The 17,638-nt window shown below is 43.1% G+C and overlaps 1 protein-coding gene across 1 annotated transcript in view; it reads right to left on the bottom strand.

Annotated features, from left to right (window-relative positions):
• Nucleotides 1-17,132, bottom strand: part of ptpn13 (protein tyrosine phosphatase non-receptor type 13) — a 56,745-nt gene extending 39,613 nt beyond the window's left edge. The window contains exons 1-5 of the mRNA XM_080847051.1: nt 17,031-17,132; nt 7,990-8,109; nt 2,545-2,711; nt 1,680-1,745; nt 404-589 (exon numbers count right to left, since the gene is read on the bottom strand). Of these exons, the coding sequence (XP_080703177.1) occupies nt 404-589; nt 1,680-1,745; nt 2,545-2,711; nt 7,990-8,104 (534 nt within the window). The 5' untranslated portion in view covers nt 8,105-8,109; nt 17,031-17,132. The remainder of the gene's footprint in view (nt 1-403; nt 590-1,679; nt 1,746-2,544; nt 2,712-7,989; nt 8,110-17,030) is intronic.
• Between the last annotated feature and the right edge of the window lie 506 nt (nt 17,133-17,638).

Genomic DNA, 17,638 nt, shown 5'->3' on the forward strand with positions numbered 1-17,638 from the left:
ACCAATCAACCCAAGGGCAGCATGACACAGGGGGAAACAGGAGACCAAGGTAAGGACTACATACAGGCTTTGGGATTTTGGTTTGGGTTACATTTTTTGACTCTTATCAGTGGCTTCATTCAATTACATTTCTTGCAATATATTGTTTTCATTAATAATTAAACTATGGTTTTTACAAACAGCAAAGAGTTTATGCTGAGGTGTATCCAATTCCTTCATTTTATTTCAGAAGTTACTGTATCTCACTTCAAATCAATCAGTCTTGATCTGTGTATGGAGAGCTAGCCTAACTGGTTTGTAAGACCTGTTTTATTGCAGCCCGTGTATGCTCATCTGTGAGGCATATGGCATCTCTGCTGTCAGTGCAGACGGGGGGTGGGGGATGAGGTGGTGGGGGGGCTACCTGAGAGAGGCTGCCCAGCACCAGGCGCACCAGCCTGCGGACATAAGAGAAAGAGGGCTCTGCACTGGAGCTGCGGATATGTGCACTGCAGGCGTCCTGCGTGGTGCGCACAGACATGCGCGTCAGCGTCGAGTCCTCGCACATGCTCAGCAGCAGGGTGTTCAGACGCTCCCCCAGCTTCATGGGCTGAAAGACGGAAAAACACAACAACACATATTTACACGTGCAATAAGTGCATACTCTTCCATGAACACATATTAACACGTGCAGTAAGGACATACTCTTCATGAACACATATTTACACGTGCAATAAGGGCATACTCTTCCATGAACACATATTTACACGTGCAGTAAGGGTATACTCTTCTATTAACACATATTTACATGTGCAATAAGTGCATTCTCTTCCATTAACACCCACAGAAACAACACGATCCTACACGATTCTATGCACAGAGAATTTGACATTCTTTCCCTTTATACACTTATAGTGGCTGACCAAGGTTTGCCTACCAGCCACATCAGGATCACTTTGGATAAAAGAGTCTGCTTAATACCAGACCTTTATATTATGTTCAATGAATAGCAATATTCAATAAATCTAAATATCGTCAGACGTATGAAAATAAATGTCACATGTATTTGTTGTTGGTCTCATGTAGCGGACCATTTTTGTGCCTGCAAGTAATGCTGGCCCTTTTCCACCAGCTACCACCACAAGCATATCTCAGACCAGTGGGAACCACTGAGTGTGAAGACGCAGCATAAGCACCCAGATACAACAGCCTCATTAGCATAGCCTTACAGGCCAGCCTGGGAGGGAGATAAGCAGTCTGGGACAGGGTTCATGTTCCTCACGTCAGTGTGTATTCATAACTAACTAACTGAAGTGGGTGACACATGGACTTCTATCTGCTGTCCTAAACGTCTGGCCCGATAAGACAGGACACTCAACTATGCAAAACCGAGACTCACACTAAAAGCAAAGTACGAAGAGTAATGAAAGGGGGGGAAGACGTGTAATTGAAAGGGATTCTATTTTGGTGCTTATTTACAAGCCCAAACCGATGACACCTTCTTTCAGTTGGATTGGAGAACAGAAACCTATAATTAGACGCTTGCCAAGTACAGCTGAGACGAGACAATGAAGCCAAACTAAGAACAATGCAGACCCACATGAGTTAGTCACTCTGTTGCATTCCTGTGGGCCACAGCCATACAAACCAGCTGAGTGATAAATGGACTGGGTTTGGTGACGGGCCTCAGGTGGACTTACCTGAGACTGAGGAATCTCGTAGTCAGCTCCCCAGAACAGGGTCATACCAAGGGAGTACATGTGCATCTGTGCAAATGAAATAAATAGAGAACCAAATGATTGGTGCTGTAAACCATTGTGCTGTTTTTGGATTTTGGCTTCCATCGATGATTAAAAGGAAGGACGGACAGACACACACACACACACACACACACACACACACACACACACACACACGAAATAATTGACCTCTTTCGTAAATGAATGAGTGACACTTGTAAAAACCCTGTCAGAAACATAGAGCTGCATGCTGAGCCCATGATCCCCTCCTTCTTTAATGAGTCCAAGGTGAAAGGGAACTCTTTCTCATCCTAGTGTGCTTGTGTGTTTGCCTGTGCCCAGGTGTGGTAAATGTGCATGTATGTGTGGGCCTTCACCTGAAACACAACACACCAAAACATTTTTCCATTTTCCTGCCCTGCTTCACAGCTCTGCTGTTTTCCCTGAAAGCGATCAGCTCTCCTCTCCTGCTCTCCCTCAGCCTGGACAGGCTCGGGGAAAGAATAACTCTAGGTTTGCCAAAGAATGCAAAAAATGCCTCCTCTTTTTTGGAGAGAACAGAGCCTCATTCACGGCCCTGAACGCTACAGCCACACTCGACCACGACTGCAGAACCACAGCAGCAGCAGAACACGCTGAGCCTGATGAGAGCACAGGGCAGCTTTCTGAACAACACTACTGCCATAGCCCTCATTCCTTAACGATTCTTGGTAATGGCAGATAACAATTCATTGCGTAAGATGTATTGAGACAATGTTGCACATGGCACATATATTAGTATAATGCAAAAGCAACAGTGAGAGACCCAAGGATGACAGAGCTGTACCTTCTCAATGTCAGACACTGAGGATAAGTTGAGTCCTGCGAGGACCTCCGGTGCTGTGAAGGCCCTGAGGTCCTGCTGAGTCACGTTCTCGTCAGTGAAGGAGATGTTTCCGGAGGGCATGAGCAGCAGGGACCAGGGGGAGATGATGAAGCCCAGTGCAGAGGGATCTGTGGGGGAGGAGGGCAAATCCAGATCAATCATCACAAATACAAAAAAAGAAAACAAACACTAGCTCAGCACAGAGGTCAATGATGAGCGGCTTATTAGGATAAGCTATATGAATGGCGCATGACGTCCCTCTGGACAACACTGAATGCCAGAGTGCCCAGTCAAGCCTCTGCCCTGTTCACTCAGTGATGATGGAGAAACACCATCTGCCACGAGAACAGCCCTCAAGCTTAGAAACCTGCTTAAAGCAAACATGACCCACAATGGAGGGACTGAGAGAGCTAAACGTGAGTAAGTGCACGGGCAAAAAGGACATATACACGGACTACACTACTGTTGTGGTTTCATTACCCACAACTATTCATATGTGGAGTTGCTGTCATACTTCTGCTGATAAGGGCCTTGGATTAGCTTCTTGCAGTCTAAGCAAGAGTCTGGTATACTAGGTAATCAAGAGATAGGGGTTTACTGTGAAGGTGCACCATTCTTGTTTGATGATCAGCACACAGATCCAAAAGGTTCAAGGTTTTATGTCATAGACCTTCTATTCTGGAATCCATGACTATTCCTATGACATACTGTATCTGTAGAGCAGTGTCATCTCTCAAGACAGAATAAAGGAAAAAACTGTCTGCTAATTAAATACAACTGTCCTGAAGCGTATTTAAAAGTTAACATACAGAGCAAAAGATATGTTCTTAGCATTATGGAAGGATTTGACTACAGCTATGAAAAGTATCTTGAATAGGCCTTTACCCTGAGAAGCCTCATTGAGGCAAAGGAAGACAACTGGTTCTTTGTCCCAGAACAGAACACATCAAAAATAGAGACAGTTGCATTTCAAATCAAACAAGTGCCTTCCCTGGAAAACCTCCCTACTTAAAAGTCAGTTAACCTCCTATAAAAAATAATGCAGAGGAAGGCTTTGGTCAAGAAAGGTGCCTTCTTCTTTCCTTCAAACTTTACTCCAAGAGGACAAGAAAAAAGGGAGTCATGGGGAAAAGAAGAAAGAAATACATCTACGGCGGGTGGAATTCCCAAAGTAAATAGTGCTTTCCTGTGGCGTACTTGTGACTGTGGTAGGACTGCATTGTGAACACGTAGCAGTGAATGTACTCGGCTTGGAGAGGAGTCCCTCTGAATGTTCTGATTGAGTGCACTGGCTCTTGTTGGCAACTGGCAGTGCTGTTAACACCCAATGTTGTGTCAGCATCACCTGATGATGTCACACTTCCTAATCCGGGGGGGGGGGGAAGTATGAAGGGGGGTGGAGGGGTAGGGGGCATGAATGGGGGATGGGGGGGTTTGGGGCATGAACTAGCGTTTCCAAATGTTCTGGCCGTGAGAAGGAGATGGCACAACACAGCCATAGGGAAGATAGTTGTCTCTTCAAAAACATCAGATGAAGTCCAAACATGATGTAAACTCTGGAAGACATAAACCCCCCTCCCCTCCCCTCCCTCCAAGTCCAGATGGGGAATTAGGGAGCTCTGATCTAAAAATAGAAACCATCACAAACTGTGAGCCATCAAAAACAAGGAGGGATGTCAGCAAGTCTGGCATAGTAATGTTGCGATAATGTGGACATAACTGGTGCTACTCGTGATAATGAAACTATGGTTGAAGAATCCATGTCATAAAACGAATATGCGGACACAGACATTTGCGTCTGATCTGTGTAAATTTGGCTTCGACACATGGTAGGTAGACATCACAATCACCTGACAAGATCTGGTTTCAACACATTACCAATACAGTCTGTGCAACGATCAGAAGGACATCACACATCTCCAGAATGAGCGTGATAACACAAAAGAACAATTTCTGAGAGCGAGTTTACTACTACTTCTACTTTAACAGACCAAAGTTTCATGCCCTCACCCGCAGATGAATTGACCAAAACAGCAAGATAGCACAGTTTGGAATAAATAAATAAATGTGTCAGAGATCTCAGGCACTGAATTCTAATCTAGTTGTGGAGTTGATTACATCATGAGAGCATGCCCCAAGTACACAACAAATCCTTTGAGCACTTTATGTTCAGTAAAGGATCCCTTGACTTAACTAGCATTTTCTCACTAAAGGACTCTATACCAAAGCCACTTGCAGATAGGGGCTGAATACAACAATACAAACGAGGCCAAAGGGATTAGGGGAGTGACACCCTGAATTATGACACATGCCAGTGGGAATTCGCCGCAGCGCTGGAGGGTAGGCTTTTAATTACCCCAAACCGCTACGGGGGTGTGTAGGGGGGGGGGGGGGGGGGGGGGGTACTGGGGGCAGCTCTGATATAGGTACACTGCAGGGGCACCACGCCCAAGCTCCCATGCATGAAAACCCAGAGGATTGTCCCACACTGCCACACAACCAGCTTCTGCAGTGACTCAATGGGCTATTGACCCTGGGAGCCGACTCAGAACAGAACAGCCTTCCTCCAGAGGAGCTGTACACTGCGTGCAGATGGATGATCTCAGAACAGCCTTCCTCCAGAGGAGCTGTACACTGCGTGCAGATGGATGATCTCAGAACAGCCTTCCTCCAGAGGAGCTGTACACTGCGTGCAGATGGATGATCTGAGGTCAAGATGGGTTTGGCAGACACTCAAGCCCAGGGTGCCAGCTGACTGAACCCTCTAAGAGAGGCTAGGCTGAGGACAATAAAGCTGCCATTGTCTGGTCCGTACACATGGATCCCCCTTTCCCTCATCACACAGCCACACACACAGACATTGACACACACACACACACACACACACAGACATTGACACACACACACACACACACACACAGATATAGAAAAATAGAACAAAGACAGACACACACACACACGCACACAGATAAAGACAAATAGACACAGACACAGACACTACCAATCAGACACTCTACACACACACACACTCTACACACGCGTGAACAGCCTTATCAGTGTGAGAAATAGGGCGCAGAGTCTCCAAAGAATCAGGCCTTTGATGTGTTCCACGGAACCCAAGGCTCTGCTGGGCTGAGTCAGTCTGACCGCACCAGTTTCCTTGAAGATGGCTGATTGTCATTATTTTTGGAAAAGATCTATCCACATCAGCATGAGAGGGTGTGCCTATTTCTGAACATTGTTGGAGAGATCGGCACACTACCAGTGATTTAAATCATAATAAGACTGCTGCAATCCACCAGAGTGGAAAACTTCTCAAGTTCCCATTTGTAATGAATTTCTGTTGATGGCAGAACTTTTGGGTCAAATATGTCTTCATGACACTCCAATTTAACATAACAGCAGAAGTATCCGTTGCCTTATTAATCTGTGTACAATAACGCTGTCGTTTGCTGAGCTGATGCCTCAGACAGTTTTCCAATAACACAGCTGGAAACTGAGGATAACGGTGCCTCAAAAAACAAGCACTGACTTCAATGGGGGAAAAGATTAAATACATATATATTTTAGCCCTGTTGATGACTATAATATGGCACCTACATCATTAACATTCACATTTATATTGCACCAGGTACAGTGCTTATAACTTCCATTGGCAAAAAATACACAAATCCTTCACTAAAAGCATTAGATTGATTGAAATTGTTTGAAGAAACAGATTAACAGTCAATACATTAAGAAACAAGAAAAGAATCACTAGCTGTAGCCCTAATCATATTAATCACTCACCATATGGTCGGACTAGTGCATTTATACTGTTTACAGCTATAGACCTTGCCACACAGTACATACCAAGCCATCATATGGAAGTGCTCAGAGAACGAACAAGCAAGCGGCCAGTGTTTCCACATTAACTTCTGTATCTGAGGTAATCGTGCTATCCACCGAGGCACATGACTGTGGTTTGCAAGACTTTTCTTAAATAGTGTTTGTTTATGGTAGAGTTTGGTATTAGGGCTCATGACACTATGACGATTTTTGTCTGTTCCGTTTCCTCTAATGCCAAAAACAGTGAGCACACTCTGAAAAATGACTTCACAAAAAAACACACGAGTTCCTAAAGCTTTCGGGTCACAAACATGAACTAAACAGATGTGGTTTTAAATGAATGGACCACTGAACTGGGATGCGAAAGATTGGTTGAGGTAATTCAGAAAAGAACAGCTTGAGTGAGGCCCATGCCACATTAAAATATTCTTTTTGCAGGCAAATACTAAGTTTGTTTTCCATTGGAAATTGCTTGGCTTCATTGATAGAGCACTATAGACTGTCTGGATGACTGTGTGAGAAGAGCAGTTATCCTAGGTGTCCAACAACTCAACACAACACAATGTTTTGTTTCTAGCGAGCAAACATAGACATTGAGATTACTGAAGAAGCTAGTTTCACAGGCGCTTTCTAAATACATGGTAGAGGACAAAGAAACAAGGAGGCTAATACCCATGGGTCCTTGAGGTGTTGGGGAGAGTTATGTACTCATCTCTTAAAGAGTTGTGAAGTAAGGTTAACTCACTGCACAGCACTGCACCCACTGGCTTCCATTTCACTCCCAATCTGGGTCACAGCACCAATACCTGTGCTGTGTAGACAAGCACAGTCCGGCACCGGATTTGAACTCGCAACCTCAGCTGTGGGAGGCTGGCATGCTATTAAGGAGGCTAAAACCCATGTGTGCTAGCATCTGTCGCTCGGTGTTGGGCAGTGAGTTGTATTCATAGCAGACCAGCAACACTGTACATACCAAGCATGCAAGCTCCTTAAGAAGCCAATCCCTTCGAAAGTGGGGTAAGCTAGACACAGTAGTTTTACTAGTCTGTAACATGGCATACTGATTATTACATTGCATGACTGTGCAATATTTTTAACCTGCATGCTTAAAATGTGTTAGATTATCAAAATGTCAATAAAAATGATCATTCTTTCCCCAAAATGTCATACGCCATCAGAGCCAGTAACCAAAAGCTACAATATGTTGGGTCTCTAACCCACAAGCACAATAATAGAAACTGTTTGGTTGTCAGTATATTGTATATATTGTATGTATACAATTATATTTATAAATTTAGTGTAACACCAAGTTAAGATGATATATCTTGTACTGAGCACAGGCTTTCTGTAAAGACCTGCCAGGCCAGCATTCCTCAAAGACTGAAATCTATTAAGATTCACTTGGCGTTCCAAAAACATTCCATCTCCTGCTTTGGATCTAGAGCAAAGAAAAGTAAAGCTCTACCTGTCTGAAATCTTAAAGCTCCCTTGCACACAAAACAATACATAAATCCTGCTGCAATCAAACTGTATGGTTGCCTTTGGAAGCGATGAGAGAGGCTGTGCCACGCTCCTCACCTCTCCTCAGCAGCTCCTGCAGACTCTCAGCGCTCTGGCTGAGCAGTGCCCACACTTCCTCCTCCTCCAGTGGGCCTCCCCGCACCTCCAGTGCCTCCGCCAAGGACACGTGCATCCTCCCTAAACCAACACACAAACACTTATTAGAGCACAAGAACACACACAAGGACAAAGACCAACGGGAACACAACACTGCAGCAGAAATACTTCCATGACTATTATTTCCAGAAATATGGCACTAGGTACAGAACTAGATTTTTTACTTAAAACTGTTTCCATAAATATTAAAGAAAACTGCAATAAGGTGTGCATACTGTAAACATAAGAACAAGGTGATCATTGATTAGCCAGTTCAGTACATCAGCGTATGACTGGGGAATTATGGAGAATGTCATGATGTCATTGTTAAGCTCTTCCCAAACAAAGTTAATACATTGAGATAAAGTAGGGATGCCAGGTTGTGATGGGTTGTAAATATTGATGTCCATGACATTTGTCAGATGCTTACTGTCCCAGAGAAATGATCGTGGATCTAGTGTTACCCATATAAATCATAACACATCATTAAGTCATATCATTACCTCACTGAAGCGTATTGACTACAGATGACTATGTGGCTACCTACAAAGCACAGGTGCTGACAAATGGAGCTAAATGAAGGCAAACACTTGACAATCAGCAAAAGACGTTCCGAAGGACTGGAAAAGATTATGGCCTACAACCTTGTGACACACTTGAGAACAATGGCAACAAGGACCATCTATTATTACATTCCTGCCCTTTACCAGATAGCATTAAAATGATCACAGCCAATTAACCCTCAAATAACTCTTGTGTTAACACATGGTACATGTTGTTCATTGGTTATTCAAGACAAAGGAGGACAGGATTGAAAGATAGAGAGAAAAAATAAGATGACGAGAGAGGCATTGATTGGTAGAGAGGGAAAGAAACGCTGTGAGTCCTCTCCTTGAAAGAGAGAACACACATCTGGAATATTGTCTGTAGGCCATGGCAGTCTGTAGCAGCCTTCTGCAGGGGGACCAGTCACATCTGGGAGGCTAAGCAGCAGGCTGCTGTGAGGCCAGTGGACACAGAGAACACACACACACACACACACACGCACGCACGCACGTGTTCATATGCACACATCCTCTATGTGCCCAAGAGTGTGTGAAGCTTTCACAATCAAAGGCCATACCTTAAGGTGGAGCACACAAAAAAAAAACACATGGCACACTTTGAGTCATTCAAGTGATGGTATCAATGACAAGGAGTTACTTCCTTTATCCCTGCTGGAGTCAAGATTTTTCCAGAATAGATCTTTAAGGTTTAAGGAGAAGCCTTCAGACTCAAAAGTGTCATAAAATTGGGCTAATATATTGTGGTTTCTGGCACCTCCAATTATACTCTTTATGCAAGGCCACTGGTACACAAATATGATATCAGTAGACTCAGTGACTTTATGGATGACAAAAATGTCATACACATAAACAATCTATATGATCAGTGGTCCATTTGTACTTTGGTCGCCAGTGAAAAGACAGTGATTGTGTCTGAACAGTTTATTCCTACTTTTCTATGCTCTCCCACACACAGCGACACACATTCCAACAAATGCACCAAGCACCTTGCCGTGAAATGCCCTCCTCATTATATCACCAAATCTCTCTGTCACACCCCAGCTGCCCTGACAAAGACCCTAAAACCCTTGAAATCCCAGGATTGCATGGCGCAGCCGTGTCCTATAGGAAGCCCCGCATTTGGGGGATTAAATCTGACTAGGCAAAAAACTGTGGCTACCTAAACATTTGTGAGTGTGTGTGAGTCTCATTTCAATTGAACTGTGGAGTCAGACCCTCTGAAGGGAGGTGGGGATGGGGTGTGCGTGCGTTTCAGCCTCTCCACAGGCTTTTACACTGATGTGTCATTTCTAAGTTTAAGATTCAATCCATCATTTTTGTGGTTCAGAAAATATAAAACAGAGGAGGGAAAAAATCTCTCAATTTGGATGGCGAGCTGGGCCAGTGTGGTTAAGAGGCATTGATCGGGGGCCAAGTGCTGAGAGGAGCTTTGGTTCTGTTTCACAGCAGAAAATGGGAATACAAGCTAAATCCAGCTGAACAGACTAAACCATCTAGATTATAAAATAATAATACAACCAGAATTATTCATATTGTAATTTGATCCCATGCGATTACTTCACTGACTGTCCCTAATGCAAAAGCACACAGCCATGTCCTTGAAATGGTTTAGTGAATCAAAGCTGAACCAGGCCCACATATATATGCAGGAATGTGTATTCAGGAGCGATCGGGGCACAGGGAGCGGCGGTCCTGATTGAGGGGTGGAGGTGGGGGGAGTAAGTTGTACACCCTCAGTCCGCATTGTTACTCACCCGGATGGGGTGAGCCAGTGGGTTAGCGTGGGGAAGACCTCTCGGATGATTGTTTCTACGACAGCACCCCCCTCCCCTGCCCTCCCCTTGTTATTTCAACAGAGCCTGACACTGGAATGCTTTTTATCCCCATAGACTGGGGCTACTGCAGAAGGCAGGCCCATTCCCATTGGTACATCGCAGGGCCTGATAATGAGGTGGGGGGACTTAGAGGGAGTGGCCCACAGTGGGCAGACAGCCCCCACCCAACACACACACACACACACACACACGCAGGAGAGGTTTGTTTCCAAGGTTTTCCCATACAACATACTAGGCACAAACACAAACAAAGAAGCTGGTCAGGTCTTTGCTGTATTTGTGTTCCCCTTGTCACAGGGTGCTTTGAGGCAAGGGCTTTAAAAAGCATAATCTGTAAAGCGTGATTGGAGTCTAGGCTTTGGGCAGAGGTATGTTGTGGTTTTCTTCTGAAGGGAAAGTGCTTTGATTGACAGCTCAGGAAGCTGAACCCCTCCCCCCCCCTCCCCCTCTTTAAAAGGACGGTTCCTGGAAGGCTGAAAAAGTTCTTAAAAGTCATTGGTAATGGCCTGCATGTTTAGCTTTGCTCTATCTTCCAAGTAGTGGAGCAGGGGCTTTCTCAGTTTTTCCCATGACCACCACTGCTTTGACCTAATGTCGCATCACTGTAGAGGTTCACTCTTCTTCACAACTTGGACTGTCTTTGCCGTCATGGCTTCATCTGGTCTCTTGCAAAAGTCAAAACAAGCTATTGTTTCAAAACTGCTAGGCATAAACACCTCAAACCAAAAAAAAACACTTTAATTTTGTCTCAGGGCTCAGCTTGTGGCTGTGGCTGGTAAAATCATCTATAAGCAGCAGAATGCCAAGCTGAGGTGGAAATCTCTCAGGGGGAAAGAAGCCAAGCCAGGAAATGGGAAATGGCAGTGCACTCATTCTGAATGTCTTTCCCAGAATGATTTGCAAGCAAACTATCAATCCAACTTCACAACACATGGATGCTCAAGTAGTGTATGGGACATACAGAACTGATTACCCTTAAGTTCGTTTGAATAGTTTGTTTTTCAATTCCTATAACTTACATGTATTTTCTGATAAAAAAAATGAGGTGATATCATTGCAGGGAAATGGGCAAGTCAAGTGCATTCCACATACCAATGAAGCAATGTTGCCAAGGCTAAGAAACTAGACCAACAAGAAAACAAAATGTGACAACTTTTTACAGTACTATTCCACTCCTTTTCATTTTCCATCACTTTCATGTGGGAGTGAAACCTTGAGAGTGTTCTGTTGCCATGACTCAGTGACAGGAAAGGAGAGAGAGAGGGAAAGAAAGAGAGAGGACACTTCTGGGAAGAGTTCATCACTGCCATTCCCCCTGCAGGTATATCCTCCCACCCCTCTCTCCTCTCTGGGCTCTTGCCCAAACCCTCATTGGCTTAACCTCGCCCGCCCATTCCTGCTAATCACCCAGTTGCCATGAGGACCGTGACATGCAGTGAATGGTCTTGCTAAACCACTCAATTTTTCCCCCACTGATTGAACCTACCCTGCCCAAACACACACACACACACACACACACACACACACACACGCATGCACACACACACACACACACACACACACACACACACACACACACACAGTGTGTGATGTTCCTTCCAAACCCCATACTTCCCAGTGGTTCCATCATTAGCCTTAAGAGGAGCCTAAAACCCCAAGGCCCTGAGCAGTCGCCAATGTTTTTCACTTTCCTTTAACCTTTCAGGTATATTGAGGAACACTGCTACTTGTCTACCTGGTATCAAATGATGAGAATGTGGTTGTCTTCTCCAAACCTAGACATCATTTCCTATTAGACAACAGGTTTGCCTCAGCCAGTGCTCAGGTCAGAAGTCACATCTATAAATCATTGTGACACATTTTAGTCAGGCTAACGTGATACAACAGCTTACAACTTGTCTGGGTGAGTCTCAGATTAAATAACACAGGAAATCTCTGCAGAGTCTGTCTACCCACGTTGTACAATTATACACCACTGCACCACACTGATCAGCATGCAAGTGGATTAAGCCAGATAATAGGTATCAGGGCTCTACGCTAAGGTTTTTCCCAAGGAGCACATGTGCTCCTAAATGAAAAAATGTAGGAGCACACAAAGAAATTTAGGAGCACAGCAGGTTTTTTTTACACGGAAGCAAAGCATGTCATACTCATTTGCGACCTATAGTTCAAAACATTGTATTTTCCAACTTTTAACCCCATTCATGTTCAGTTATTCCAAAGCAATTTAGCTGGTAAATTGATCAAATTATTCAGTATCTAACGTAAGCAACACTTTTACTGTATAGCTAGAGAGCACGTGTATCACATTGGTTTATAGTCTGTCAAATTAGTTCTAGTTATTGGTGTTCATTGGCATACAAAGTTAGTCTTCTCTTATAAGCCTAGTTAGTACATCTGATTAGAGCTAGCAACAATTAATTGCAGATGATGGGGTCCCCTATCTCCGTGTTCATTTTGGCATATATTTTAGATTCAGTCTTAAGACAAAAATGCATATTAGTTTTAGTCACATTTAGTCATAGTTATCCTTCTTAGTTTCAGTCTAGTTTTCGAAAACTCGTTACAATTTTGTCTAGTTTTAGGCACATTTAAAATTCCATATTATAGCCACATTAAACTCCTACCCTTCTCAGGCCAAGGGACCTCCTGTGTTGTGTCTACTGCATAGTAGTCTAGCTTGCAGTACCAAATTGTGGATGCAATTAGTCTCCAAGATACAGATCTCATGCCTACAGCTGAATTCCAATTAAATCAATGTAAATAATAATTTAAGGCAATACTTGATTAACAGAATTATCATTCAAATATATGAGAATACATGTTCTCCTCATGTTTAATATTTATATTATATAATATTGTTGGCTAATCTCATGGGCTGTTTGCAATACAAAAAAAAAGAAATTTCCCCACGTAGGACTACTAGGCGAATGTTTAGCCTAAATGCACGTATCGTATAGCCTACTGTTGTTTATCTGTAACGTTTTAGTTGGCTAGGTTACTTTTTCCAGAAGGGATCATAAAGCAGTAGTAGACTTACGTAACTTTTATATTAAATTCAAAGAGATGGTGTATGCTGATTGCTGAAGAACATTCGGGAGAAAAAGCAGCAAAGAAGTTTGACATTGACCCGAGAGGAATGCGATAGGCTACGACTAGCAGGTGGAGGTAGAAAGAAAATTAGGCTGGATATCAAACCAGCTCGTTGAATAAATGTTTTCAGTCCGCGATAAGCATAATAGTGTCTAGAAAAATGATTTAATTCAAGGCTTTGGAAATCTTTTCCTCCGTGACTGACAGTGGAGACCCTAATTCCGATGTTTATTTTTTACGTTGACACCCCGGCCCGACCTAAAGCGTTACGCGATGTGCAGGAAGTGTTGAACGCATATGCAATGAATTCCATAGCCTACTGCAATTATGCCCATTATTTAAATAATTCAATTCTATAACAGAAGATAAGTAAGAAATAAAGTCCTGCCCCAAATAAAGGCCGGTGCGCTGTGCAGCCTAAGTAAATACAAGCCCCAGCCACTATTTGAGGATTTACGGTACTCTCTTTTTATATGGCTCTGGCCCATTGGTTGCGAATCGTCGCTCTCATTTGCAGGAAGTTCAGCGCGTCATCTTGATATGTTCACATCGGTCGCAACCCTGTCACTTGTTTCCATGTGAAATCAATGGAATGCTTCACTTTTTGGCGCTGTATTGACAACTGTCTGTCACTCGCACACTGTGCTCGTAAATAATTTTTCAAGTTCGCACGTACCTATTTTTAGGCGCATATGCGAGTGAAATACTCGCACTGTAGAGCCCTGGGTATTAACTAAGACCCAAACAACACATTCACAGAAAAGGTATGGTTATAATTCAGGTTGCACAGTCAAGGGTCGTCACTCAGTGAGCAGCTCCAGCCATAATATCTCTCTCTCCATTTTTAGTTTAACACATATTGAGTTCTCAAATGATGTTGGCCATACAACAAAACACAGGCAAAACAAATCTTTGTCCTATCTGTTTAATGTGAAAAGGACCTACATGTCCTTTGATATAGTACTAGTTAGATGATTCAGCTGCCTCTCCCTAGCCCAGCACACCAACACCTCTAACCAGCCTGCTGACCGCTTGGTGCCCAGGACCAATCACAGGCACCTCTGGCTAGCATCAACATTCTCTGACTAAGGGATTCCAGAGGTAAGACCAAAATCCACAAGGGGCCTGTAGAACCTGATAATGTAATAATTTCCTGATAACGTAATAACCCTGATAATGTAATAAAAAAATCCCTCATAAGTCCCTAAAAGATGTAATAAAACCTGATAATGTAATAATATCCCAATAATGTAATAAAGTGCATTTCCCAATAATGTAACAATCGCCATACCAATAATGTAATAAAATGTTACATTAATGGGAAGTTATTACATTATCAGGTTAGCCTCAATTTTGCAGAACCTGATAATGTAATAAATTCCTGATATTGTAAAAACTTTGGTCAGTGCTGAAATGTTGGGACACCAGTTATTCAGACCAAGTAGTGATGCTGTGTAGACAACCACCGACTATTGTTTTGCTCATATTTTGCCATATCCCAATGGTATAGGCCTTTAGCCTCGCAAGCCAAACCTGTACAGCAAGAAGCTGTACAAGGGTCTGGCACAACACGATTTTCAGTGTGGGCGGGATTAACGGTTGTCTGTTAAGTTGCCTCTGCACGCAATGCCACACAATAGGAATGGCGCTACAACCAATCCGAGCGACTGACGAATGACAAAAGACGATTTGATTGGCCTGGTACAGTGTAATTTTTAAGGGACATTGCCACACAAAATCAAAAGAGAATTTGATATAAATCAAATAGCGAAATGTCAGCTATTGATGATCAATGAGGACTTAGAAACTCAATGTTCTATGTGCCCATTAGCTGCCGGTCTATAACATACCAAAATGTTCTCATTATTTCTCTATTAGTTGATTACCACTGAATATCCCTTTCACCATTGTAAAAATTGTGCATTCGCAATCATATAAAATATATACTGTATCTGCTAATAGTGAAGCAGCAGGTCTCTGGACAGCTTCACTGTTTGGACCTCTGAAACTGGAGACCTGATGCTACAGCACCAACCAAAGTTATTACAATATCAGGTAATTATTACATTATCAGGTTTTGCAAAATTGAGGCTAACCTGCACTTTATTACATTATCGGGGTATTATTACATTATCAGGTTTTATTACATCTTTTAGGGACTTATGAGGGATTTTTTATTACATTATCAGGGTTATTACGTTATCAGGAAATTGTTACATTATCAGGTTCTACAGGGCCTTCTGAACAAAGGGCTTGTTTGAGAACACCTACATGGACCGGAAGAGCGATGGCCCCTCAGACAGAGGAACAAGCTGTAGAGGCCATTTATTTTGATTCTTCCAGTGTAAATGCTGTAGGGAAGTGACTGTATCAACAACCTCCTTGGACAGTGACAGGTCAGCTGTTTCAGGAGCATCTTCCATGAGGCTACCGCACGCATGCCACAGTATGGTGTGTCTTTGGTCTTTTTATCTGAGTTTCAACAGTCCATATTGGTTAAATCAATTATTTATCTTCTGTCCAATGTGCAAGAACAGAAAGACTGACCAATTATATAAAATTGAACTCAAAACCATAAAGAAAGAGTCCACTTGAAATGTAGAGCATTTATGAATACACCTGTCAGTAGCCTATAGTGTAGGCCTAGTTTAAAATGTTCAGAATGATCAAGTAGGTTACAACTAGTTTTCCATAACACTATGCTCTATAGGTTTAATGAAGAATATCAAAACAAATGCAGTGACTCCTAGCCCTCTTAGCACTAGCTTTGCAAAAGCGAGAAACAAATGTCAACGTCACGCAAGTCTGTGCTTGATCTTAGCTAGAATAGCCTTCTTAGAATGGAGTACCAGGCGACATGCTGTGCTACGTCCAACAGGGAAACATAAGTTTTCATGTTGAGGGAAAAGAACCACAAACTTTCAATAATAAAAATCCTAGTAATTCACCACTAGTAGACTGGTTGAACAAATGACGATCAAATTACTTTTGCGGTACATTATGCTAAATTAAGATGAACAGCCACTCTGGGCGCCAAATACGTTACAATTAATAGTGTATGGCACAGTCTGCGGACAACACACACAAGCATCAAAATCTAGCCTGCGCCACGAACGATTTCAAGTTGCGCAGCAGCATATTTTGTTCTCCCCCGCCGATACCTTCTTCTCAAAATGTTGCACAGGCTCGCGTTCTACTAAGTTCACTGGCATTCCATTCTAGTCCGTATTGCGCATTCAATGGCTTTGTTGCAGCTCAATATAGCACTTATTTCAAAAAGGTCTAAACGGGGAATCACTTCTCTTTCACTTTGTATTTCTTACAGATTTCTTGGCCTGTGCTCAAAACTTTCCCAAAGCGATATCATACTAACTTACACGAAAAGAAACGAAGCTAGCTCCCACTTTTTTAATATAAAATCAGAAACGCTACCCAGGCTGTTTGTTGACAATATACTGAGCGAACTTACCTGGAAGTTATGAAAACTAAGCTTCCACAAGATACAGGCTGGTGCTCCAACTAGAAAAGTGCCAATAGGCAAGTAGGCACGGCATCACATCCACAATGAAACATCTTAAAATATAGGAGGGCAGGATTGTCGAACTGGCAACAGGTTTATTTCGCAAGCGCTACTACTCGGCCATTCGGGTTTCCATCACTTCCAAATTATGCGAACTCTGCAGGAATCCAGGTAACCAGAAATAGGCTAAAGTACAGAGTAACTATAATTCATTAAAAAAAACGATTCTTATTAAACCTGTGATAGAGCGTTTTCTGTGTCTCTCGATTGACGAACAGTAACCATTATCCTCCGAAATGCACTCTCTCCTGTCTGTTCGCCCCGGACTGGGAGTAACCAGACACCTTTCTACCGCCGCTCATTGGCTCTCTGCAGCCGAGCAGGAACCGTCATAAAAGCAACAAGAGGCGTCACTATAGAAACCCTCTACTGGGAGGAAAATACCACGAAAAGTTGTTATAGTTAGATGTAGGCCTCTATGGTTTTACAGAGATCACAGTGTGCTGGACGTATTGAATATGGGCTCTATGTAGTTTGTTAAGGTGCCCGCTACGCTA

The sequence above is a fragment of the Sprattus sprattus genome (assembly GCF_963457725.1).
Source record: "Sprattus sprattus genome assembly, chromosome: 11".
Lineage (NCBI taxonomy): Eukaryota > Metazoa > Chordata > Actinopteri > Clupeiformes > Clupeidae > Sprattus > Sprattus sprattus.